The sequence below is a fragment of the Piliocolobus tephrosceles genome, chromosome 8 (assembly GCF_002776525.5).
Source record: "Piliocolobus tephrosceles isolate RC106 chromosome 8, ASM277652v3, whole genome shotgun sequence".
NCBI lineage: Eukaryota > Metazoa > Chordata > Mammalia > Primates > Cercopithecidae > Piliocolobus > Piliocolobus tephrosceles.
This window is the reverse complement of record NC_045441.1, coordinates 53064181-53091992: the sequence shown is the minus strand read 5'-3', so window position 1 is coordinate 53091992 and position 27812 is coordinate 53064181. Positions and strand designations below refer to the sequence as shown.

The 27812-nt window shown below is 41.4% G+C and overlaps 1 protein-coding gene across 2 annotated transcripts in view; it reads right to left on the bottom strand.

The window, feature by feature from the left end:
* The window catches only part of JAZF1 (JAZF zinc finger 1), a 346524-nt gene that overhangs the window by 31879 nt on the left and 286833 nt on the right, over positions 1-27812 (bottom strand). For both annotated transcript variants that reach the window (XM_023225909.1, XM_023225908.2), the window contains exon 3: positions 26965-27161. In XM_023225909.1, coding sequence (XP_023081677.1) covers positions 26965-27161 — 197 coding nt within the window. The remainder of the gene's footprint in view (positions 1-26964; positions 27162-27812) is intronic.

Sequence of the window (27812 nt, the reverse complement as noted above, 5' to 3'; positions counted from 1 at the left end):
TCAAAGTCCAAGAAGCCTGCCTAGTACACATTTGTAAATGGCCATTGCAAACTACTTCAGAGGCATAATTTTCAAGTTTGTGCATCCAAGAGAAATGTTTTCTATGTCTATATTTTTCTAAAAAGTGAAGGTTTAGAAAAACAAGCTTCGACTGTTAATTAGATGATGGTCCCAATCTTTTGGGGTGGGCTCGAGAATTAGAAGCGTGTAAAGGGTATGTGGTTCAAGTGGGCAGAACTTTTTCTATCTCAGCCGACTGTCACATGAGAACTGTCAAGGATGGAAGGTGGGGAGACACACATGTCAAAGATGGAAGGTGGGGAGAAAGTGGTGGTACTATCTGTGGCATGTGCTTTGTTCAGCGGCGCTCACTTCAGAAAGTGCAGCTGAAACACTTCTGAGGTGCTAAAGCAAATTGTTACAATGTCACTGCCCATGGTGCTGTTGAGGCTTTATAGCCACAGAGCGCCCATAGTCTCTGGAAGTCATTCTGCATTCTTACATAAACTCTTTCCCCCCCAGCAAACTCCATTCTCCACAGAAAAAGGCCTTTCAATAATGAACAGCCGTCTGTTCCACAGAGCACAGGAAAAACATGATAAACCAAGTCACACAGCCTTGGCTGTAAACATATTCTTACACGAGATTTCTACAACTCCATATAAACAAAAAAACAAGCTATTAACCCCTTGCAGAACCAAAAAAAAAAAAAAAAAAAAAAAAATGCATTGGGTTTCCTGCAATTAAGCCGCAATGTTTTACAGTGCAATTTTATTTATAACTGAAAAAGAGTAAATAAGTAAATATATAAAACGTCGAACAGACCCCTCCTGCCAAAGGCTTTTTCTGCAAATTAACTTTGAGTAATAAAACCTGTGCCAGCTGGAATCTTTTCCCCTGTGCTCTGTGGCAAGGGCAGCCCACGCGGGTATATGGGTGAGAAAAAACACAGTAGGGCATTTTCTACCTTCAGCCAGGGGATGTTAACTGAACTTTGGCAAGTGTTTAAAGATTTCTCTCTCCATGTTCAAGAAAGAATTAAAAACAGTTGAACTGGGGAAAATGAACATCTGTTACTTACTTACACTCACAACCACAATGAAAAACATTCACAATTAAAGCAATTTTGCTTCCCTGCTAGTTACAGCTGTAATCTTGGGTTAAAAATATAAATGTGGAGGCTCCTTATTGTCTTTGGAGCTTTCTTCTTCGGGCTGCTTGTAAAAAAGGTAGTTTACTTGGGGTTGATTTTTTTTTTCCCGTTGGAATAACAATATCAGGAAACAGGTCTGCATAAAAAGATAGGGGATGACAACAAAAAGTACCTACGCAATGGAGCCTTGTTTTATGAAGCTATGAACCAGTAGTCAATAAGTGTTTTATATTTGGGAGTTAAATACACTTTACAGCTGTGTAAAAAACCAGAGCCATTTTGGGCCAAACATAAACATTCCAGCGTCTACAAGGTTTACTTATACTAAGCAACAGGGCAGGTTTCTATCAACTGGAAGGGATTTGTGTGTTATGCATGACAGCGCTGAAAAGCCTTCCACATCAAGTAATTTCCCTTCCAACATGCAGAAATTTCATCAAGAAAATCAATTCTATTTCCGACAAGGTCTTCATACTTCCACCCCAAGCTAATGAAATAACCTCTTAACTGATACGCCAGGCTCTAGTCTCTCGGCCCTCCAATCCATCGTCTTTCTGGCTGCCACATGCAACCTTCCTCCAAATAGCTGCAATCCATAATATCGCTCTTCTCTGACTGCTTTGGTTACTTTGTTTATTAAAAATGGCTCCACTGCCAACTCAAACACAAATTCTTTAGCGTGGGATTTAAGGTCCTTATATCTATGCATATGCTTCATGAACCCAACACACCAGTTCACTGGTGTGGAATGGGTCCCCAGCCATCCCCTGGCTGTCTGTCTAGGTTTTTCTGGCTTGAAATACACAACACTCAGCCCACCCTCTATCCTTTCCTGCACTCATTCTTGAAAACCTCTCAAATGCTACTTTCCTCAGGTTATTGTTAACTGAATTGTTCCCAGTAGATGTGACTACTAACCCTTTTAACCATGATAGCGGTTCACTGAAGGCACTGAGGTTCAGAGTCTCCTAGGAGTTTTATTTACACCCTTGTTTTCCTCTGTGACTTCACTGCCATCTCTCTGAGGGTGGCTCATCTTTGCATCCCCTCCAGCACTCAGTGCTGGGTCTTCAAGGTACAGCCATTAGAGCCAGTTGCTTGTCTCTCTTCTAGAGAGCTGGTGGAACATTTCCTGACTCCACTCTGATATGCTGCTGAGAAGGTAGACTGAGACACTCTGATGTGATTATCATATGGACTAAAAACCATCAGACTTCCACCAATATCACATATAATTCAGTCAGACAGATTTGCCAGGCGTGGGTTCTAATTGGAATGGCCATCATAATTAGTCTTTCTCCTTGGTTAGGCCAAGAAGGAATTAATTTGTAACTCATTAACATTGATTTGGAGCAATCTTAAACCATGGTGGAAATGAGTTCATCTCCAGCTGGGCACAGGGCCTTGCTGCTGAAGGTCCAAGGTCACTGCCCACAAAGGCTGGCTCAGCCTTGGAATGTCCATGGGCTCCTGCCAGCCCTGGCCCTGATCCCACACCACAGAACCCATGTGGCTGAAGAAGCTGAGGCTGAGAAAATCCCCAGGGAGGGGGCAGAAGACTGTTATGTCCTTAGCAGAACATGAGGCTTTTTCCGAGGTTCTGGAAAATAAGTCTGGACAGTTTTCTTTTTTTTTTTTTTTTTTTGAGACGGAGTCTCACTCTGTCGCCCGGGCTGGAGTGCAGTGGCTGGATCTCAGCTCACTGCAAGCTCCGCCTCCCGGGTTTACGCCATTCTCCTGCCTCAGCCTCCCAAGTAGCTGGGACTACAGGCACCCGCCACCTCGCCCGGCTAGTTTTTTGTATTTTTTAGTAGAGACGGGGTTTCACATTGTTAGCCAGGATGGTCTCGATCTCCTGACCTCGTGATCTGCCCGTCTCGGCCTCCCAAAGTGCTGGGATTACAGGCTTGAGCCACCGCGCCTGGTCGACAGTTTTCTTTCAAAGTGGTATGGTTCAGCACACCTCTGCCCTCCTTTGCCATCCCCTCAGGAACAAAAACCAGAAGTGCGGAGGGAGCTGTCATGTTATTCCTGGCCTGATGAGAGCAGGAAGTGCCATAAATCTCTCAAGACAGCCTAGGCTCATGGGATTTCCAGAACCAATCTGTCGATTTATGAGAATCAGATCATTCAGACAGACATCCGAGCTTAGATCCTTATGAAAAAACATTAACATACAGGGCATTCCTGTCACTTAGGAAAACATTATTCTTTCAAATTTCCTCCCATAGAACACATCCAACATCTAGGGGAAAACAGCAAAGAAGCATGGCCTGAATCAGGCCAACCGCTGGACCTTTAATCTCGGAATGACTGCCTTATCTGGGGAAATCGCTAGCAGCCCTGCTGGACAATGATCACTGAGGGCTGGCGTGGCGTGGCACTGCCTTGGCCCCTGGGTGGGAAGGCTGGTCAACAGCCTTTGGGATCATCAAACCCGGCCCCAGCAAACAGGAAACAGAGCAGTGGCTTGCAAACACTACCTACAGATGATGTTGGACCGGCAGTGCTGGAGCGCCCGGAGCTGCAGAAAGGACCTGAGGCCCAGGCTCTATCCCCTGGAATTTGACTTGCTACATCTGGGGTGGGTTCCAGAGAGTCGTATTTTGAGGGTCACTGGGAAAAGCTTGGGAACTACTGAAATACCATATATTGTGACAGAAGGGGTCAGTGATTTAAGACCATGTCTTGATTCTAAAAGAGAGTCCTTGACCGTAGGCTGACCCTGAAAACCTGCGTGTCTCCCATCTGCACAAGAAATGGCCCGGCCTTTACTTGGTTGCCTGGGAGTCTTTCTCTCTCGCTTTCCCTTCCAGCCTCATCCACCTCCCATCAGCTCTACCTCCAAAACATTCCGAGTTCATCCACACCTCCCTGCTCTGTGATCCTCGTCCCAGACTCGCATCGCTTTCCTCTTTCCTCTGCACAGCTGGAACAGAGTCCTCCTTTTAGCCATTTTTACAGCCCCAATCCCAACAGTCATTGGTCAGTCAGAATAACCTTTTAAAAATGTGAAGCAAACCATGACATTCCCCTGTTTAAAACCCTCCCTTGACTTCCCCTCACATGTAGCAAACAGTGCCAACTCCTGTCATCTGGGCATGTTTCCCCCCCCCCACCCACCAGAACCAGCCAGCCTCACACTCCTGTTTTTCCTCTTCATCTTTAAAGATGAGCTCTGAGCTCATTCTTAAAGCTCAGACTGGGAATCACCGCTTCCAAGAAGTCTCCTGATTCTTCATCCAAGTCTGGGCTAGGTAGGTGCCTGCCCTGCGTGGGCTCTGAGCTCGTCCCTATCAGAGAATTGTCCACCCCATGTGAATCTTACCATCCGTCTCCCCACTAGTCTCTGGGATACTGGGGTTATGTCTTTTATCTCTGTACATTCATTAGGTACACAGTAGGCACTCAGATGTTTGTTCAGTATATTAACAAGAAGACCGATCCTAGTTATACCTGGAAAACTAGTAATTATCCTAGGAGCTAAAATGAATGTTATGGAAGGACACACAAAAGGCATCACATTTCCTATATTTCCAGTCATTCCTAAGTCCTCAGAGGCAGCAGAGGAGAGCACTCAGGAGTCTGCTTTGCAGCAAGGCAGCCCTGGGTTAAGATCCAGGCACTAAAACTTCCTAGCAGTGTGGCCTGGGGCATGTTACCTAACGTCTCTTACCTTCTGGTCTACATTTACATGGAAAATGGGAATGTGAATTACATAGAAAATGGGTATGGTTAGCCAAGTGCCCAGTACATCCTGGGTGTCCCCACATGGTAACTCACAGTGTTGTTCTTACTCCTTTAGGGGGCTAACCCTCTAATGCCTCTGGCCAAGGTGGGGTGGAAGGGACAGAGGGTCTCTCTTTAACCTGCTTCCAGAACTGTTTTATCTAATAAAGCATAATTCCTGATTTGTTTTTCTTTTTAAGTAATCTTGATTTTTAGTATTTCTGAAAAGTCAACTCTACTGGACTCTAGAATAGCTTTGGTCATCTGTTTCTACCTTGACTCTTAGGAGAACATCTGATGGGACCTCGAGGGGCACACTCTCCCTTTCTGCCCTTCTCCCTCCACAGCACATGTTTCCATTTTCCAATCCCATTAACACCACCGTCATCACAACTGCTAGGATTTTGCTAAGTACTTAAAGCAGAAAGAGGCCTGGATTAGAATTCTGAATCCTTTTAATCTCTCTACAGGTAAGTTTTGCCAGCCTAGTTTCTTAAAATGTCAAGTATTAAGCTGCTTTTATCTCACTAATTAATAATTAGCTTTGGCAAGCAAGAAAGTAAAAGGCATGGCTGGATCTTTCTCAAAAATAAGATCCTGGATAGCAGACTAGGTATAAAACGCAAGGAGATGGAAAGATCATTTGGATTCAAATAAAGCAGAAATCATGAGCCAAGTGTCCTTCCTCAGAGGATGGAACTGAGCGGGTGAGTTTCCATTACTCTCTCTGGAGAGGTCTGTGCACTGGTGGGAAGGGGGGTTTCCACAATGAGCGCTCTATACTTGAATGCCCTTAAAGACTAGAGGCAGTCTTTTCTATTGCTGCTTTGTAGCTTGGAAATCCCAGCTAGTGATGACTTTATGGGTTTGTATGGTCTAGACAAGAGGGTTACTCTTTGGTGAAATTGCTCCTTGGGGAGGTTACTGTGAAAAATTCCCATACAACTAATTAGCATTCAGAAGGGCAGGCTACTGAGAGGGCGCTAGACTTTGGCAGAGGCCGCTGCTGGAAAGCCAGCATCCCAGGCTTTATCACCGACCATGTTTATTTTCTTCCCTGTCAAAACAAGGACAGGAAAGGGGAACAAGAGAGCTAGCGAGAAAACACAACTTGAGGTAATAGTGGAGAACAAAAAATGAAGCCTGCCCGTGGCTCTGAATGAGAGGTCACGCCTTCTCTGAGAAATACGGAAATACCAAACTTTTTTTTGTTATATATTTTCTACATAAAACATTTTCAGCTTTCTCAGCAGCTTCAGATCTTTGGAAGCGAACATGGAAAGGTATAACAGTCTGAACTGGGTATGGGATAAAATGCTCCTCCAAATGTCAGCAAGTCATAGTTTTAAAACCCAGAGGAACTCACAACTATTTTCACCTCAGGTTTTACAGGGCCAATAGAGGTAGGTGGTTGTATGTGTTCCTTCAATACGGGGAAGAAATAACTTTCACCTACCCTAGGACTGAGCCAAGAGAAAACACCTGTCTAGAAAGCCTTGGGTTCTGGTCAGCTGACAAGCGGTCTCTGTGCAGGGATGTCAGCCTGTGCTCCTGAGTCTCATATCCAAATGCAAAACCCATTCTGGCAAGTCAGCATCTTCTCCAAGAAGCCCTTGGAGACTGGCCCTGCACGGCGGCTTTCCTTGCCATACGTGCTCTCAGATGATCTCGCACTCACACAGATGTAGTTTTTTCACGTCTATGTTATTTGTAGGGACGCAGTTTCTTCTCCTTCCTGTCCATCATGGTGAAGTACAGGTGGAGAAGATGCCACACCCTGATGAACTGGACTGTGGTACTGTTTTACGCAATTTAACTACACGTCCTTGACCCTACACTTATGATGAACTTGTTCATCAGGGTGTGGCATCTTCTCCACCTGTACTTCACCATGATGGCCCTATGATGGTCTTGTATACTAAATGCTTCACACCTACAATGGAATAACTGAGTACGCAAAGGGGGACCATCTACAGAACCAGCCATATTTTAAAAAAGCATTTTTCTTCCTCTCTGTGGTTATGCTCCAGACAGGGACTGTGTATGCATTCTGGTGATGCCGAGTCTGCGAGTGTCCCAGGGTCTGCAAGCCCGAGGGAATTATATAGCTATGGCTTGATGGGGTCTCAGGAGTGAACTACGAACATGATGCAGTGTGATTACGGAAACACACTTGCTGTTTTGTAGTGGCTAGAATGTGACTGAAAGCAATAAGCACTAGAGTGGGAATCAGGAAGACTGGACTGTGGTACTGTTTTACGCAATTTAACTACACGTCCTTGGCCCTACACTTATGAAGAGATGAGCCTAGATCACTTGTAGGCTTTCATATTTTTTGACGATGATCCATTGAAAAATATATTTTACATTACAACTTAGAAAACCACACACACACACACACACACACACACTCACACCGTTTCCCCAGCTAATACTTATCCTTATGGAGTGTGAAACACTCTATTTTCTGTTTTTTTCTTGTCTTTTAAAAATACTGGTTATGGGTGCAGCACACCAACATGGCACAAGTATACATATGTAACAAACCTGCACGCTATGCACATGTACCCTAGAACTTAAAGTATAATAAAAAAAAAATTAAAAAAAAATACTGGTTATAACTTACCAATTAATTTTATGATCCATCCATGAGATATGACTTCAGTTTGAAAAAAGTAGCTAAGATGATCTCTGCATAAATTTCTGGTTCCCAAATTCCATATATGTAAAGATCTGATGCTATTTTATGCCATAGTGTTTTTCCTTGTTTTCTTTAATTGGGAGGAGTTCGGGGCAGTAATGCACTTTGTAAATTTAGGAGTGTTAAGGAATGACAGCTTCCATAATGAAGCCATTGCCTCACCTGCCATTCTCCCAAGAATTCTCATCTAACTGGTGGAATAGGGAATGGAGTCACTCTCTGGTCTCTTTGACCATCATTTTATTTATTTATTTATTCAGTTAATACAATTATTTTTAAAATTCTTGCTCATTTCAGTTTTTCTTTTTTATTATACTTTAAGTTCTAGGGTACATGTGCACAACGTGCAGGTTACATATGTATACATGTGCCATGTTGGTGTGCTGCACCCATTAACTCACCATTTACATTAGGTATATCTCCTAATGCTATCCCTCTCCCCTCCCCCCACCCCACAATACGCCCCAGTGTGTGATGTTCCCCTTCCTGTGTCCAAGTGTTCTCATTGTTCAATTCCCACCTATGAGTGAGAACATGCGGTGTTTGGTTTTCTGCTCTTCCTATAGTTTGCTGAGAATGATGGTTTCCAGCTGCATCCATGTCCCTACAAAGGACATGAACTCATCCTTTTTTATGGCTGCATAATATTCCATGGTGTATATGTGCCACGTTTTCTTAATCCAGTCTGTCATTGATGGACATTTGGGTTGGTTCCAAGTCTTTGCTATTGTGAATAGTGCCACAATAAACATACATGTGCATGTGTCTTTATAGCAGCATGATTTATAATACGTTGGGTATATACACAGTAATGAGATGGCTGGGTCAATTGGTATTTCTAGTTCTAGATCCCTGATTGCCACACTATCTTCCACAATGGCTGAACTAGGTTACAGTCCCATCAACTGTGTAAAAGTGTTCCTATTTCTCCACATCCTCTCCAGCACCTGTTGTTTCCTGACTTCTTAAGGATCGCTATTCTAACTGGTATGAGATGGTATCTCATTGTGGTATTGATTTGCATTTCTCTGATGGCGAGTGATGAGCATTTTTTCATGTGTCTGTTGGCTGCATAAATGTCTTCTTTTGAGGAGTATCTGTTGATACCCTTCGCCCACTTTTTGATGGGGTTGTTTTTTTCTTGTAAATTTGTTTGAGTTCTTTGTAGGTTCTGGTAGTAGCCCTTTGTCAGATGAGTAGATTGTAAAAATTTTCTCCCATTCTGTAGGTTGCCTGTTCACTCTGATAGTAGTTTCTTTGCTGTGTAGAAGCTCTTTAGTTTAATTAGATCCCATTTGTCAATTTTGGCTTTTGTTGCCACTGCTTTTGGTGTTTTAGACATGAAGTCCTTGCCCATGCATATGTCCTGAATGGTATTGCCTAGGTTTTCTTCTAGGGTTTTTATGGTTTTAGGTCTAACATTTAAGTCTCTAATCCATCTTTAATTAATTTTTGTATAAGGTGTAAGGAAGGGATCCAATTTCAGCTTTCTACATATGGCTAGCCAGTTTTCCCAGCACCATGTATTAAATAGCAAATCCTTTCCCCACTGCTTTTGTCAGGTTTGTCAAAGATCAGATGGTTGTAGATGTGTGGTATTATTTCTGAGGGCTCTGTTCTGTTCCACTGGTCTACATCTCTGTTTTGGTACCAGTACTATGCTGTTTTGGTTACTGTAGCCTTGTAGTATAGTTTGAAATCAGGTAGCATGATGCCTCCAGCTTTGTTCTTTTGGCTGAGGATTGTCTTGGCAATGCGGGCTCTTTTTTGGTTCCATATGAACTTTAAAGTAGTTTTTTCCAATTCTGTGAAGAAAGTCATTGGTAGCTTAATGGGGATGGCATTGAATCTATAAATTATCTTGGGCAGTATGGCCATTTTCACAATATTGATTCTTCCTATCCATGAGCATGGAATGTTCTTCCATTTGTTTGTGTCCTTATTTCATTGAGCAGTGGTTTTTAGTTCTCCTTGAAGAGGTCCTTCACATCCCTTATAAGTTGGATTCCTAGGTATTTTATTCTCTTTGAAGCAATTGTGAATGGGAGGTTCACTCATGATTTGGCCCTCTGTTGGTCTGTTATTGGTGTATAAGAATGCTTGTGATTTTTGCACATTGATTTTGTATCCTGAGACTTTGCTGAAGTTGCTTATCAGCTTAAGGAGATTTTGGGCTGAGACAATGGGCTTTTCTAAATATACAATCATGTCATCTGCAAATAGGGACAATTTAACTTTCTCTTTTCCTAATTGAATACCCTTTATTTCTTTCTCCTGTCTGATTGCCCTGGCCAGAACTTCCAACACTATGTTGAATAGGAGTGGTGAGAGAGGCCATCCCTGTCTTGTGCCAGTTTTCAAAGGGAATGCTTCCAGATTTTGCCCATTCAGTATGATATTGACCGTGGGTTTGTCATAAATAGCTCTTATTATTTTGAGATATGTTACATCAATACCGAATTTATTGAGAGTTTTTAGCATGAAGGGCTGTTGAATTTTGTCAAAGGCCTTTTCTGCATCTATTGAGATAATCATGTGGTTTTTGTCTTTGGTTCTGTTTATATGCTGGATTACGTTTATTGATTTGCGTATGTTGAACCAGCCTTGCATCCCAGGGATGAAGCCCACTTGATCATGGTGGATAAGCTTTTTGATTTGACCATCATTTTAAAAGAGAGCAGTAGGCGGAAACAGCCCCCTTCCATCCATGTCACTAGGATCCCTGTTCTTACCAGGCAACAACTACTAAAATGGTTTGCAGCTTCCCCATTCTTAAGACATACATTATTATTATTTTTACCAATCTGTTTCCCATTCTTTTGAATATTCTGAGGACATTTGTACTGAACACAAAAGATGAATAGGAAGATGAACAACATGTTACAACAGTGCTGCTACTCTGTCAATGCATAAATGGAGGCCAGAGATCTTAACACAGAGCTCTCAGGAGTCTCTGAAATCTGCAATTCTTTTATTTCCAAAACATACGCAGTAAGACACTCATTTGAGTTGTTTTCTGCATAACCATGATATTTTCACACTGACCTTGAGGGTAAGGCCAGTCTTTGAGAATGTGATTTGTCCTACGTGTATGTTCCATTTCTTCATACCAAGCATCATCTCTTTTCTGAGAGTCAAGGGACCACACTACCTGTTGTTTGACATTTAGCTAGCTTCAAGGGCATGGTTCATGGCACCAGGATGAAGCTAAGTTAACCGGCCCATATGAGAATTAAACCCATGACCTCAGACTTATTAACACCATGCTCCTATCACCCGAGCTCCAGTTTGCAAGTATCATGAACAGAGAGGGAAATGACTTCTTTTTTTTTTTTTTTTTTTTTTTGAGACAGGGTCTTGCTGTGTCTCCTGGGCTGGAGTGCAGTGGCCGGATCTCAGCTCACTGCAAGCTCCGCCTCCCGGGTTCACGCCATTCTCCTGCCTCAGCCTCCGGAGTAGCTGGGACTACAGGCGCCCACCACCTCGCCCGGCTAGTTTTTTGTATTTTTAGTAGAGACGGGGTTTCACCGTGTTAGCCAGGATGGTTTCGATCTCCTGACCTTGTGATCCGCCCGTCTCGGCCTCCCAAAGTGCTGGGATTACAGGCTTGAGCCACCGCGCCCGGCGGAAATGACTTCTTATAAGACAACAATGAACAGGTATGCAGAACTGATTCGATTTAGTATCTTCTCTAAGGTACTAAATGAGTTAGTATCATTTAGTATCTAACCTCATCATCGTGTATTTTAGGGAGACTTTCAACATAATAATGGTCTAGAACTTGGTAGAATATTAGAAAGTAACCATTTAAAAGGGTGGGGCCTGCTCAAGATATAGGGTCATGATCATGCTTCAAAAACACCACCCTACATTTAGTATCTTAGAAAAGATACTAAAAGTACATTCATTTAGTATCTTAGAAAATATACTTGAATGAGAGGAACCAATGATAATTATTAATTTGGCGTCTAAGTAACAATATGGTTTATTAGGTTAATAAATTCAGACTACTGAGAACACTTCATAGACAAGAACCTGCGAACACTCTGAAGGAGCCACAAATTGCCATCTTCTGGAAGATAACAAAAGAGGCAAAATGTAAGAGAAAACATCCATTCACTTTTCAGTCCTGCCATCTTTCCAAAATAGACTATTATATAACAGAAAACACAAAGTAAATAGAAATTCTAGGAGGCTGTTAGATGCTATTTTTAAGAGGCACACTACCACGAAGATGGAGCTACTTTCAAGTTTATATATAGCATAATTCATTTTCCAGTTTACCCTCCTTGCTTGACAGAATTAAAATGACAATGTTCATCAGTGTGCCACATTTATAACTTTAGCTAAAGGTCTCCCACATGGCAAAGGACAAGCTTTCTAGTCCTGGCAAAACTTCCACTTTTGATGATGCCAAGAAACACATATTTGTTGGAAAGCAAAAAAGGGAAGGAAAAAAATCCTTTTTGGAATATTTATTAACTTATTCATTTTAGAAAACAGAGCCCTATAGATTACTTACAAATGTGTTAACTAGCCGGGCACAGTGGTTCATGCCTGTAATCCCAGCACTTTGGGAGGCTGAGGTGGGCGGATCACGAGGTCAGGAGTTTGAGACCCGTCTGGCCAACATGGTGAAACCCTGTCTCTACTAAAAGTACAAAAATTAGCTGGGTGCAGTGGCGGATGCCTGTAATCCCAGCTACTTAGGAGGCTGAGGCAGGAGAATTGCTTGAACCCAGGGGGCAGAGGTTGCAGTGAGCTGAGATCACGCCACTGCACTCCCGCTGGGTGACAGAGCAAGACTCCATCTCGGGGGGAAGAAAAAAAAAGGTTAACTAGATTCTACTAAACTTTGTTTTGTTTTGAGACAGGGTCTTGCTCTGTTGCCCAGGCTGGAGTGCAGTGGTGCAAGCTAGGCTCACTGCAGCCGCAATCTCCCAGGCTCAGGCGATCCTCCTGCCTCAGCTCCTGAGTAGCTGGGACCGTAGGCACATGCCTCTGCACCTGGCTAATTTAAAAAAAGTTATTTGCAGAGACAGGGTCTCCCTGTGTTACCATGGCTGGTCCTGAACTCCTGGGCTCAAGCGCCTCAGGCCTCACCTGTCTTGGCCTCCCAAAGTGCTGGGATTATAGGCATGAGCCACTGTGCCTGGCCTGAACTTTTAATTTACTATTTAGTTGGCAAGTACTGTGTATTAGTAACCAAAGGTGTATTTATGTTTCTGTAATGCGTATTTATTATACAGTTATTCCAGAAATGGTTTCATTTTTCTTTGATTTAAAGAAAAAGCCAATTTTTATATTTGCAGTTACTTCATAATTTTAATTTTATGGTTTTACTTTCCAAAAGGGGCCTATTCATCTCCCGGCTGTGGGGGGGACCGTTCCAGGTTAAGGTGCATAGCCCACAGGTGGTGGCAGTACCCCATCTAGCCCTTCAGAACCAACTCCAGTCAAGATCCCCTTGGTAGCTCACTCACAACTAAGTTGTGACATTTTAATTGCATGCTTTTAAATATTAACCATTTGTCAAGTTTTGTTAGTCTTAATAATTTTCCTATACACACAACATAGCATATTTTGAATTATATATACTGGTATTACAGAAACCAAGTGGCTTTAATTAAACACTTTTTTCAAAGAATGCTTCCTTTTAATGGCAGTGAAATGCTGTTCATAGCATCTAAGTACTCTGCCAAAACTAACTTCATCATGGTGAATTTCAGGGAGACTTTCAACACAATAATGGTCCAGAACTTGGTGGAATATTATAAAGTAACCATTTAAAAGGGTGGGGGCCTGCTCAAGATATGGGAGTCACGATCACGTCTCAAAAACACCATCCTACATTGATGGCCCAGCATCAGTCCCTGTAACTGTTAGCACCCTGTTAGTTCAGCCTGGACAACCCTAGACAGTTCTGTCTAGAGGAGGAGAGCTGAGGATGCACCAACAGAAACGCATATTGAGGGCCTTTCCCACCCCTGAATTTAAGACTCCAGGCAGCCATTTTCAAGTCAAACATTCTGAGGAGACTTTTTACTACACAGTGACACAGATTATCTTAGAGAGCTCACACGAAAACAGATCACACGAAAAGCACCACTTTATTTGCCAGAAAGAAGTCTGCTTGATTTTTATTTTTTATTTAAAAATTTTGATAGTTTTGAAATAGGAATCTATTTGAAAAATAAAAATGCATCCAGTCTCAGGCTGCAAGGAAACATCTTAGCTGGTAGACAATGTCAGGGACCAACTACTTCATTCAAAATTATTCAGGTTCCCTGAGCATGATTTGTCCTGGGGCCTATACCTATTTAGAATACTCTGGCTGCCTTAAAATAAAACTGAAGAATTGGGGTACTGAGATAGAAAATACAGTCCATCATGAGATCAGTAGATATCAAATTCATATACAGTTGTCCCCCAACCAACTTTAGTTTCTTATGGTTGATTTCACCTATGTGTTCTATACCAAATAGAGCCTAATTGACTTGGTTTTTTAAAAAAATACTTATTTAGCCTAGTGGAATATGAAATAAATCTTTGATCTGATAAGACCAACCCAACTTGTTACTGCTAAATATGAATTAACACTAGTCCAATTTTTCAAGGAGGAACTGTGTACTTTTGGTTGCAAGGTGCCAGACATGCACAATCTCTTCATCCATGGTCCCAGAAAGGTTCCAGCAACCTCAGTTTCTCCCTGCCTGTCAAACACCGCTTGTTCTGAGTGCATTTCCAACATCTGACACGAGTCCTGGGACAGGAACAGTGAGATTCTACCCCTTGTCTTTTTAGCAGAAACAAATTAGCTTAAAGCATTCTCAGTTTTCTGCAGGTTCTTTAATGCTGTGCAGCTGGGTGTGCCTGGGGATCAGATCATTTTATTGTTAAAACTTGAGCCATATGGAAAAGACGTTAAAACAAGTTTGCTGCCGTGATACTCAGAAAGATGAAAGGGCTTCTCTGATTTTAATATGCCGTGTTATAGACTGGTGGTGGCAGGGGCGGGGGCGTGGAGAAAAGGTGTCTTTGGAAATATATGAGTTTGTCTGGGCTATGAATTCTTCAGGTGCTAAATCTACATCACCTTCATAAGGGAGATGTATGGCAGTCTCGGGCGTCTGTTTGTTTATTCATGTTTTCAGTAGAATCCACACCACTTTCCAGGCTTACAATATGTTGCTCTCTTTAGCACTCATATTTCAGTTCTGGTTTGTGCTTCCAAAGGAAAATTACTGAGAAGTGTGCACTGATGGATGTTGGCATATGAGCGAGCTCTGGACGCTGGCTTAAAAAGATGGCATTCTTTCTTGGGGAGACAGGGTGTGAGCTGCACAGTCTTAATGTGTGCTCTTTAAAACAACTTTACCTTGTGATCTTTTTTGATATTTTTTTGGCCGATGCAGAGACCCCTGCTGGGACAAAGAAAAAGCAGCTAGGACCTAGGACCAATGCCTCACCACTAACCGTGTTTCTAGCATGAAGGGAAATATGGCTGTAAAGACCTTTGAGATTTCTTGTGGGAATTCTTAATAATGGACATACTATTTTCATGGAGTTTGATTAAACAACACAGTTAACAGTAGAGATGAAATGCAGGTTTTTAACTAAATGTAAATGGTCAAGTGTGGTATAGGATCACTCTGCATGAACAGTATAAAAAATAACACAGAAACACTGAATTATTTATTGGCTTTCTGTTAGCACAGATATTAAATCTGAGGATTTAAGTGCCTGCCCATCAGAGAAACTGGATTACTTAGAGTTTCTGAGGATGTGCTCAACATGGACTGAACCTGGGTGGCTTTAATTTTCTTTCTTGTAATATTCTCAACGTAAGGAAGCACCCTTTATCTCATGGGAAACAAAATATTTTGGGTATTGGAAGACGTAGGTGCTGTAAGTTCTATCAGAAACACTTTCAGTCATTAACCAATTCTCAACTGTGTCACTGGACTGAGAGTTTGGCAACAGCGCTTCTTTATCTTGTCTTCCCTGCTCCTTCTCTCTATTTAATATGTCCCGTAACTGTTTTATTTGTCCATGTTACTGCTTCCTTAGTGTTCCTATGCTAAGGATAAAGAATTCCGCCTACTGTCTTTCTTCAATGAAGAGGAAATTCCAGAGATTTTCAAACTCAGACTACTGCATGTATTTATTTCATTGTTCCTAAATGAATTGTTTGTAACAGAGGAAATGCTATTTGCTAGTTCAAAGAGTGACTGGAAGTTGTGGACTCCTGTTCTTCATTCCTGCCTGAGCCACCACTCTTTTGTTTCAATTGAGGTAAGATTTACACACAGTGAAACGCACAAATCTTAAGTGTATACTTGTTTTTTTCTGAGACGGAGTCAGTGAAATGCACAAATCTTAAGTGTATACTTGTTTTTTCTGAGAGAGGGTCTCACTCTGTCACCCAAGCTAGAGTGCAGTGGCATAATCACAGCTCACTGTAGCTGTGAGCTCCTGGGCTCAAGCCAACCTCCCTGCCTCATCCCCGAGTAGCTGGGACTACAGGCATGTGCCACCATGCCAGCTAATTTTTTGATTTTCGTAGAGACAAGGTCTCACTATGATGACCAGGCTGGCCTCAAACTCCTGGGCTCGACTAATCCTCCCACCTCAGCCTCCCATGCTGGGATAACAGATGTAGGCCACTGCATCGGGCAGGCATATAATTGGATGAGTTTGATAAATGTATACATTTGTGAAACCAACATCCCAATCAAGACACAGAATATATCCATCATTCAAGAAAGTTCCCTTGTCCACGCCTTCCTCTTCACATTCTCACATTAACTACGGTTCTGATTTCTGTCGCCGCAGGTTGGTTTGCCTGTACTTGAATTTCATGAGTACCCTTTGTGTCAGGCTTGTCTTGCTCAGCATAATGTTTTTGAGATTCATCCATTTTTTTGTGTGTATCAGTACTTTCTTTTTATTGCTAAATTATACTCCACTGTCTGGATATATCAGTTTATCTACCCATTTATCTGTGGATGAACTACTCATCAGTTTGGGGCTACTGTGAATAACTGCTATGTACATCCTTGTACCTGTCTTTTGTGGATACATGTTTTCATTCCTCTTTGGTAAATACCTAGAGTGGAAGTGCTGGGTCAATATCACTCAGCTCTGTGGCCCTGAGGAACCTACATCACATCTCTGTCCATTTCACTCTCTCTGCTGGGCAGAGGGATAATAAGATCTGCTGTCCTCTCCCCTCAGAGCAGGTTTGAGGACATTCTCTGCTCTGCACAGGAAGGAGGGAAGGGAGTTTCAGAGACACTGTAGTCAAAACTCCCCCAGTTCTAAAGACTTTGAGATATTCTTTACATGGGCCTCTGACCTTGATTTAAATCTTACCAGTGGGATGTTCAATTCTACACACCTTAAAGGGAATCTGAAATGTAAAAGGACCCCAAATTGGGTGGCACAAAGGGGTGTCCCCCCCAGTCCCAACTGTGATGATGGTCGGGGCTATGTGGGCACATCCTTCAACAAGAGAGGGGACAGAGCTCCTTCACCAGTGTGTTCACCTGCTGGAAACATCCAGTGCTCTGTTTCTTAGTACTCTGAGCCTCCACCGTTAAAAGGGTTATTGCTACCTTTACTAAAATAACAAAAAGGATATAAAAGTTGGTCAACTTGCTACATCTTCACTTCTGCTACCCCTGGTTATAAAATGATAATCTTAAATGCTTCTGTGTTAATAATAACGGTGTCATTTCCCCCCATTTCTAAATTGGGTTGTCCTTTCATTATTGAGTTTTAGGAGTTCGTATATATTCTAGATATGAGACATTAATCAGATACATGGCTTGCAAATATTTTCACCTATTCTGATTGTCGTCTCAATTTCTTGATAGGGTCCTTTAAAGCACACATTTGTTTAGTTTTGACGAAGTCAACTTCTCTGTTTTTTTTTCCCCCTTTGGTCCCATAGACACTTTAGATATAGCATTTGTATCCACTCTGACAAGAAAATGAACCCATCGACTTCCTGAAAATGTATCCATGTCCAGAGTGGTCATTAGCAAATACCACCTGTAATGTACATTCCTGGAATCAGCCTTCTCTGAGGTTAGTGTAGACTAAAAATAAACATGCCAAAGCAGCCCTGGCTAGGGCTGGTGAAATACTGTCTGCCCAAAAGGGCTGGATTCAGCTTAGAGCAAAAAATGTTTTGATTTACAGGTGCTACATAGCTATTTCTAGAAGCCCTAACTAACCTGACTACATAAGCCATTTCCACCAATTCCAGTCAACAGTTCCTGAACACATGGGGCTTACTTACTAATGCAGGGTATTTTGAAAGCAGAGCGGGGATATTCCTATGCTAATTTATTTTCTGAACTTGTGGTTTAAATAGAATCAGTGTTAACACAGCAGTTGTTCCTGGCCCTATCCTTATTTAATTAATCCTCCCAGTAAGGTAAACACTGCCTCCATTATACAGATGAGGAAACTGAGGCTTGAAAACGTTAAGTTCATCTGTCTCTCAAGCAGCAGAACCAAGATTTGGATTGAGACCCCTTTGGTGTCAAGGACTCTTAGCACTTTACTTCTGTGCTCCCAGAGTTCTGGAGGGTTTCCCAGAAAAGTCTAGATCTGCATACCACCTTTAGCCAACACATCCAGGTCTGCTCACTAACTCCCTAACCTGACACATTCCATAATCATGGACTATAAAATTGTTTGCCCAAATCACTTTCCCTGTGATCTCACCTTATTCCAAATCCTTTGGAACTTACATTTGCCTTGCAATTATCTATGACATTTTATGAGTGTGAATATACATCTTTTAATTGCATTAAAACAGCGTAGAATGACCCCATGTGTATTTCTATACTGTCTTATTGATCATCTGTGCTACTAATGTAGCCCATATGTGTATACATCATGTTCATTAGTTGTCTGTTCCACAGATATGTAGCCTGCTTCTATTAAGGGTCGTAAGTTCTAAACCACAAGGACTATGCCTTGTGCTTTTCTGTATCCCCAATACTTGGCACAGTGCCTTATAACAAGATACACATGTTCATTGCAGCACTATTCATGATAACAAAGACATGGAATCAACCTAGATGCCCATCAATGATAGACTGGATAAAGAAAATGTGGTACATATACACCATGGAATACTATGCAGCCATAAAAAAGAACAAGATCATGTCCTTTGCAGGGACTTGAATGGAGCTGGAGGCCATTACCCTTAGGAAGCTAACACAGGAACAGAAAACCAAATACTGCATGTTCTTACTTATAAGTGGGAGCCAAGTGATGAGAAAGAGCTAACTGATGAGAGAACATATGGACACATACAGGAGACTTATACATACTGGGGCCTTTCGGAGGGTGGAGGGCAAAAGTTGGGAGGAGGGAGAGGATCAGAAAAAATAATAGGTACTAGGGTTAATACCTGGGTGATGAAATAATCTGGACAATAAATCCCCATGACACAAGTTTACCTATGTCACAAACCTGCATTTGTACCCTGGACTTAAAATAAAAGTTAGTAATACTTGTCTTGTGTCCCATCAAATATTAACAAGGATCAAGTTAGATGGTGAATGTGAATGCTTTTGTGCACTATAAGGTTCAAAAAAGATTATGATTACAGATCACCACTGACTTGTTTTTATTTATTTATTTATTTATCTATTTGAGATGAAGTATCACTCTGTCACCCAGCCTGGAGTGTAGTGGAGCAATCTTGGCTCACTACAACCTCCGCCTCCCAGGTCCAACTGATTCTCATGCCTCAGTCTCCCAAGTAGCTGGGATTACAGGTGCGCACCAACATGCCTGGCTAATTTTTGTATTTTTAGTAGAGATGGGGTTTTGCCATGTTGGCCAGGCTGGTCTCGAACTCCTGACCTCAGGAGATCTGCCCGTCTTGGACTCCCAAAGAGCTGGGATTACAGGTGTGAACCACTGCACCTGGCCAATTTGATTGTTTTCCTCAAGTCAAAAAAAGGTTTTGTTTGGGGAGGTTTTTTCTAAGTGGTATAGCTGTGGAAAAATAAATTCCATTTCCTTGTTGCCATCCTCACTGCAACACTTTCAGTAGCAAGAAGAGATTAAAAATAAGTGGCTGCAGAAGATGCTGGGGAAGCAGAATTAGCCGTAAGACTCGACCATGATACTCAGGCAGAGGAATAAAGGTTTTATCAGTCAATCAAAAAGGAAGAGGAAGGGACAAAGATTAGAACAGAGTAGTATATAAACAAGCAAATGACCTACAGAATGCAGGCAGAGAATATAGCAACATCTTCTCATTCTCCAGCTATAAGAGCGGGACTTTATGTGAAAAGGGAAATGTAAATCAGATCAATAGGAATATTTTAGGGAATGCTGCTTAGGTATCATGCAGACATCCAACTCTTTAGGGAGAATTTTTTAGAAAAACCAAATCACAGCCTCAGGAATTCACAAGTAGATCACGACATTCAGTCAGGCTGAAATATTTCACTTTCCTCCCTCATTTTCCACTATTAAACAGAACAAGATTTCTCTGAGATTTTTCCTTCCATTTTGTTATTTTCTTTTGGGTAGGTGGGGGATGTATATTAGTTTATACTTTATTTTGCTTATCTTTTTTCTGTCTGGAATTTTTTGTCCTTACTAAGCCTGTTTAAGTTCATTTTGCTTTCTAACAATAAAGGCATGAGGGAAGAGCTCACCTCAACTCCATTCAGATAGAGCTTCTAAATGCCAAGCAAAGTTCTATCAGTCCTGTAAGTCTGTATTGCAGAGTAATGTTCACCCCAAGGGAAAAATTAATACTATATTATTTAAAATAATTTGTTGCGTATTAATAACTCCTGAAGTTTTCAATGTCTTTATAATCCAAACAATTTATTGTAAAAGCCATAAAGAAATACTTTGTAAAAGGCCATACCAAAAGACACAGGAATATGAAGTAAAATAATATAAAATTTAAGCTTCTGCATTGTTTTAAGAATCTAAACAAGAAAACCTAAAAATTGGTTTAATTTCCTTGGGTGCCTTTCTCTGGTTTAATACTTGAATATTCCCCCCAGAGTATGCCAAAACATATATACAAATATTTTCCAGGAGTAACTACGTGATGCTACTAGAACCAGAAACCCAGCCAGCTCTTTCCATGGCTTCTCCATTAAGACATGAGTGAGCATCTGTCAGTCTCACTGGATTCATCCTGGAGGCCAACGAAACAGATTACAATAATCTTTCTCCAGATAACGTGGAAATATGTTCAAAATTCAAGCTAGAAGGCACACAGATACTACAACGAGATGGGCCACGTTTTAAAACAGTGGTTTCTTAACTCTAGTTGTAGGTTAGAATTACTCACCCAAAAGCGCTTTTAAAAACTCCCAATGCCCAAGCCCCACCCACCAACTGAATCAGAGTGGCTGCAGGGGAAGCCCAGGCAGAGGGAGACCACAATTTTTTCCAGGTGATTTCAACGTTCATCCCGATCAAAAGTCACTGTATTAAGAGGTTCAAGGGGGAAATAAGGGGGGAGGGAGGATAAATTACTTTCTTAACTAAGCTGTAGGCAATAATAACCAAGGCAACCTGCTCTCTAATGATGGACGCAAAAGGAAATAGGCCTTTGCTATAGGATGACCTCACATCACAGGTCAATTAATTTGATAGAAAGCGATCCATTCAACTCTTTTTAGGGCCAGTAATTCTATATCTTCCAATCATATGGACTAAGTTGCTTTAATTATAAAAAGAAAGACAAGCTCATTTCAGAAAATACGGGAAAAGAAAAAGAAGAAAATAACATTCATCTTCTTATCATATTAAGGTAGATGGTTAACTTCTCTGAAGTAAAAGATAAAATTTAGATCATGGGTCAGGTGTGGTGGCTCACGCTTGTAATCCCAGCACTTTGGGAGGCTGAGGCGGGAGGATCACTTGAGGTCAGGCGTTCAAGACCAGCCTGGTCAACATGGCAAAAACCCGCCTCTACTAAAAATACAAAAATTAGCCAGGTGATGTTGATGCGCACCTGTAGTCCCAGCTACTCGGGAGGCAGTGGTGGGAGAATCTCTTGAACCTGAGAGGTGGAGGTTGCAGTGAGCTGAGATCACACCACTGCCCTGAAGCCTGGGTGACAGAGTGAGACTCTGTCTCAAAAAAAAAAAAAAAAAAAAACATTGAGATCATATTGCTTATGCAGTTTTGAAATTGGATCTTCTCGTGTAACAATATAATGTAAAAACCTTTCCTACAACATTGTGGTGAGTGGCTACAAAGCAGTCCATTGCTTGAAATGGTCAGTATTTATTCATTGGTGATTGACTTTAGGTTTATTCGCAGACACATGGATCCACGATTCCTTGAACTACAAACTAGGTAAGATTAACCTGGTAAATATTGAAAGGAAAAAACAGTGGTATAAAGGTAAAGTGAGGCAGGGAAGGTCCTGATATGTAGCATTTGCCAATTTCACTGGTATAAATACTCCCACCATGGCCAATTTCAAGGTAACAGTTTAGCAAACAGCTTGCAAACCTGATTATTTAACAACTGGCTATCTGGAGTCAGCTGACCTTTAGAGAAACCCTGGCTGAACGAAACTGTTAAGTCCTTCTGTTATGACATGCTGTTTGAATGGTAGAGCTGTGTGAAAATGGAAGTTATGGTGAATGAAGTCAAACCAAGGTTTCAGTAACTTAACGTATTTTAAGTTTGGAGGTGTCAAGTTCACACACAGTGTGGATGGTCTAATAAAGTTTTTAAAAAAGTATTAATGTAGTAATAACGAATGTGGATAGAAAGTGTGGGTATACTGGAAAGAGCATATTCTTTGAATAGACAGACATGGATATGTCGTTAACCTTATTAAGCTTCTATTTCTTTATGTGTATGTGGGAATAATAATGTCTCAGTGAGGCTGGTGTTAAGATTAAATACAATGTCATACATAAAGAATACAGTAAGCACACATAGCAAACACTCCAGAAGTGCTACTTGCCTTTCCTCCTAAGTAATTATACTCTAGATGTTACTTTTTTTTTTTTTTTTGAGATGAAGTCTTGCTCTGTCACCCAGGCTGGAGTGCAGTGGTGTGATCTTGGTTCACCGCAACCTCCACCTCCCAGGTTCAAGCAATTTTCCTGCCTCAACCTCCCAAGTAGCTGGGATTATAGGCATGAGCCACCATACTTGGCTAATTTTTATATTTTTAGTAGAGATGGGGTTTCACCATGTTGGCCAGGCTCGTTTCGAACTCCTGACCTCAGGTGATTCGCCTGCCTCTGCCTCCCAAAGTGCCGGGATTACAGGCATGAGCGACTGTGCCTCGCCGATGTTACTACTTTTAAAAGGAGAAGGGTATGAATTATCTTAACACTTTATTTTCATATAATTTAATCACATTTATTTTTAAATTCAATTTCTCTATTATTTAAACCAGGGATTGGAAAACTGTGGCCTATGGGCCAACTCTGGCCTGTTTTTATACATGAAGTTTTAGAAAAACTTTTAATAAAACACACCATGCCCATTAATTTAGGTGGTTCTATAGCTGCTTTCACATTACAATGGCAAAGTTGTGTAGCTGAAACAGAGACCCTGTGGCCTGCAAGCATATTTACTATATGGACCTTTATAGAAAAAGTTTGCTGATCTATGATTTAAACTATTCTAAGCTTTTCTTAAATGAATACTTTCTCTATATATTAAAAGAAAACAAGGATAGGAAAGGAAAACAATGAGAGAAAAAGATTCTTCTAGGATGTAAAAATGGCAAAACAGGCCATATATCATGGCCCCTGCCTATAATCACAGAGTTTTGGGAGGCAGAGGCGGGAGGACTGCTTGAGGCCAAGAGTTTAAGACCAGCCTCGGCAACATAGCAAGATCTCATCTCTACAAAAAAAGTCAAAAAATTAGGTGGGCATGATGGCACACACCTATAGTCCCAGCTACACAGGAGGCTGAGCCCTGGAGTTTGAGGCTGCAGTGAGCTATGATAGCATCACTGCACTCCAGCCTACGTGATAGAGTGACATAGTAAGACCCTGTTGCAAAAAAAAAAAAAAAAAAAATTGCAGAACAAACACTGATTCCAAGTATATCAAAGAAATACTCGAAACTCTAGGATAAAGCTGAGCTCTAATTCAGTATTGTCAAGAAAGTATACCTTAAAGAACATTTTATAAATGAAGTTCCTACAAGATGACTATTATTTCTGAAGTGGGAATGCACCATGAATATGGAACTTGGAAGAGTGAATTTAAGGGGTAGAAACGTGGAATTTTATAACCAGGCAATGAAAGTGACTGAAACCACATTAGTCAGGCAAAATAAGCTGATCTCTCTAACTACAGGTAAAATAACATTCCAAACATTGAAAAATGTACACCATCAAAATTGTACATGGTAGGGGTTTAAGAAACCATTTCCCCTGCTAATTTTTGATGTTTACATGGAATGTTCTTCCAGCAGCAAATAACTTACCAATGATCTTGACAGATTGAAAATGATACATCTTTACCACAACATAAATTAATTCTCTCAATGGGAAATTGCTAAAATAGGCAAGATGTCAGAAAGATTTCTTTATGTCTGAAGGAAAGGAAATGATTCCATTTCTTCCAAACATTCTTACATGAAAAATAATAAACTCTCACTTTTAAACTGTCTTTATTTTCAGGGGGTCCTAGGCACCCATCACTAATTGGGGCAGTCATAGTTATCTGGTGTTGGACATGAGTCAGTCCATATTACTTCAGGTATAAAACACAGCCAGTTGGAGACTGCCCCCATAATTCATATTATACATGAATAAATATCATAGCAATACCCAGAAAAGAGGACTGCAGAATTACACTTCACTCTCTTTCATTCCTTAGATTTACAACATAAATGTCACACAAAGATCCTGTAAAGTCAATCTTCACAAAACAAAATATAAGGGAAACATGGTGGTCTATTCAAGGAAATGGATAAATGCCTAACACATTTATCCATTTCCTAGTTCGTCCTCTAAAACAATGACCTTGATACTGTTCCTAAAACACAAAGTTGAAAACCCCAGACGAAAGAGATGAACATTTATTGAGCACTGTGTGATACGTGTGCTATCACATTTAACTTTGATACAAAATCTATATAATTGGTATTAGTGACTTGCCCAAGGTAACAACATCTGTAAAGAAAGAAGTTCAGGCAGGAACTCTGGTCTATCTCCCATACCTAACCTGTCTTCAAAATGTTCAATCCTGATTGAACACAGGGTATCTGTCAATCATGAGTCCCCTGAGATGCCCCATAGAGAAAGAGGTTCCCTAATCACAGCATCTAAGTTTGGGAAATTTACTAAATCCTCCCCTTGGAGACTAACAGTGCATATTAAAGCCCTGAATTAAAGAACTCCATTTAACTTTTTCGAACTCCTCATCTCCCCAAACTTACTAGGAAATCCCTTTTCCCCAACTAGTATTTTGTGAAGTTAGTATTCTGAAACACACTTTGCACAATGGAAAATGGATGACAGAGAGATACATAAACTGTCAGAGAAGATAAACAATTTTAATCATGGCTAAGGAGATGATGGTGTCGTTACAAATGGCTTTTCTTTGCTCTTCGATTCAACCAAAATTTTGAGTAAGACCCCCAATGCCCTAGTCCCCGCCTACCTCCTGAGTCTCATCTTACACTTGGGCCACCTGGCCTGCTTTCAGTACTGGGGACCTGCTGGGCTTTCCCCCTCCATGGAGCCTTTGCAAAATGTTCCCTTTGTGACATTGCTCCACCTTTCCTCTTTACTTAGTTGACTCCTTTCCTGACTGGGTCAAACTTCTCTCTGGATGCCCTCCTATCACAAAATTCTATATAGCACTTGCCATGATTACAAGGTTATGTTTATTTGTGTACTGATTTGATTAGTGATGGTCTATACTCCCACTGGGGGAAGAGAGCTATTTCTCTGTTTCTCAGACAGCACAAAGATGCGGGACCTCTTCCACCATCTCTATTCACTCTTGCCCAAGGAGGAACAGTGACTTAATGAAGCATGAACTAGGGAGGAAGGGCTGGGCACGCTCTGCTCAGGGTCCAGGGTGCACTCTGGTCAGCTCCCACCCTGAGGTAAGCTGAGAAGTGCACTGTGGGAAATAAACTGAATTCTGGGAAGACATACTAGGAAGCCCAATTGTTACAGATCCAAGCTCCATTCTGTGGTTTAGCTTTATGTAATACAGTTGATATTTTGTTCTTCATCTGTGACTGCTGTTTTATTGTTTAATCATTTCCACACTTAGGAGAGGAAGACAAAAGTGATCTTGTTTGGCCTCTAGAATGCCAGTATTCTCCAACAGGTGTAAGCTCCTGTGGTCAGGGAAAAGGGCCTCTCTCTGCTCACCTCAGTAGCTCAGTTTCTGGCACTTATGAGGCATTCAAAATGCCATTTCACCCAGGCTGGTCTTGAAATCCTGGCCTCAGGCGATCCTCCTGCCTCAGCCTCCCAAAGAGCTGTGATTATACGTGTGAGCCACAGTACCCAGCTGAAGTCCTAGTTTCTTGATACATGTAACTCTACCAAGATTTTCTTATTAATAAATTTTTTAAACAACTGACCTTTGTCTTCAGATTATTATAGGCTAATCCTAATGTGGAACTGAGGATAAACCTTTGAGCAGAGTTAATCCAAATCAATGAAGACGGTATCCTTAAAAGGACAGAAGCCTCTTTAAGGCGAGGACCTGGAGGAGAGGAGATGAGAGTGCAGGAGTAGTGGACATCCATGTGTGTCAGGGAGACTGAGATGAAAGAGGAGGCACATAGGAGAGATGGGCTGGGAAAAATAAAATGGATTACTTGATTGGAGAATAGGTGGGTATAAAGAAGCAAGTGAAAAAGCTAAATTGAAGGGCAAGTTTCCACTATTTACAGAAAAACCTGGAGAAGACAAGGACTCCCTCTTTTTCTCAAGGCATTGTAAAAACAATGAAGTCTCCTTGGAAGAAATATTCTATCTAAATTTCTCCAAGACTGCTTAATAAATTATATTTTCTCTAAAGTATGCAATTATTTTAACTGTTTTAGAAGACAGTGTTCATAACATATTTAGTTGTAAATCAGGTGATAAAATTTATATTATTGTAGAGCCCATTAAAAATGTTGTGTATGTGGGTATGCACAGTAAAAATGGGAAATATCTTGACAAAAAATCTACAAAACCATTATCGCATGCATATTAACAATAATCTAGAAATATTTCTTCAGTAGTGAAAGGATTGACGATGTGGTGGGTCTGTGTCATCATCTGTCCCCAGCCCCTTTCTGCTCCCAGCACATCGCACACACTTTCTCTTTCTCCTCTCTCCTCTCCTTCTTCTCAAGGCGGTAAGGCCAAGCCACTCACCTGTCGGAGTGCTGCTGCGGAATGAAGAGGAGGGGGTGATGGGTGGGGTCACGGGGGGAGTAAGGCTTCCACTGCTGTGGCGTGGGGGAGTGGACACATTCCCTCGAGACACTGAGCTGGACAGAGTCAGTGAGAGCTTCGGCTGAATCTTCTTCTTTAGGGACTCCTGCTCTCGGCGGGCAGCATCTGTCATGAATCTGAAACAACAATAGAAGGTAAGGAACCTGGGCCACATATAGAGCATGAGGACTCACAACATTCATTAGAGTTTCACAGATGCCCAACCCTGGAAAAGGACCTTGGCCACAGGTCAGTCCCAATCCCCAGAACTCACAACAGCTTCCCTTTCCAGTGCAATGGAATTATCTTCTAGCGTGTTATTTTTAAGGTTCCTCAAAGTCAGGTTCACTTCTTCCCTAGCAAATCCTCCTTGCAAGGAAGCTTATATGCACAGATTACATGTGCACCCACTGTAATGCTTTCAGTTACAAGATTTCCTCTCTTGGAAAGTCTGCTCTCTTTTTTTCTACCCATAGGAAGCCCACACATCCTCAAAGTTCCCCAACCACTCCAAATAGACAGTGCTTCCTTTATCTGCAGGTTGGCAGTATTTCTTTGTACCACTTAACTGCCACCTAACATATATGGCCTCATGAAAACTCTCTTTTTTGTATTACTTTGATGCTTATATTGTTATTTGGGTTTAAAAACTTCTTGGCTAATTGAGGCCTTGCTTCCCTTGTCATGAAGGCAAGGATTCTAGTCCCCAGTTCCTAGCACAGTGCCAGGCCCACCTCAGGAAACACAGACAGAACTGCATACATTTGCCCAGGAAGATTCCAGAAGGG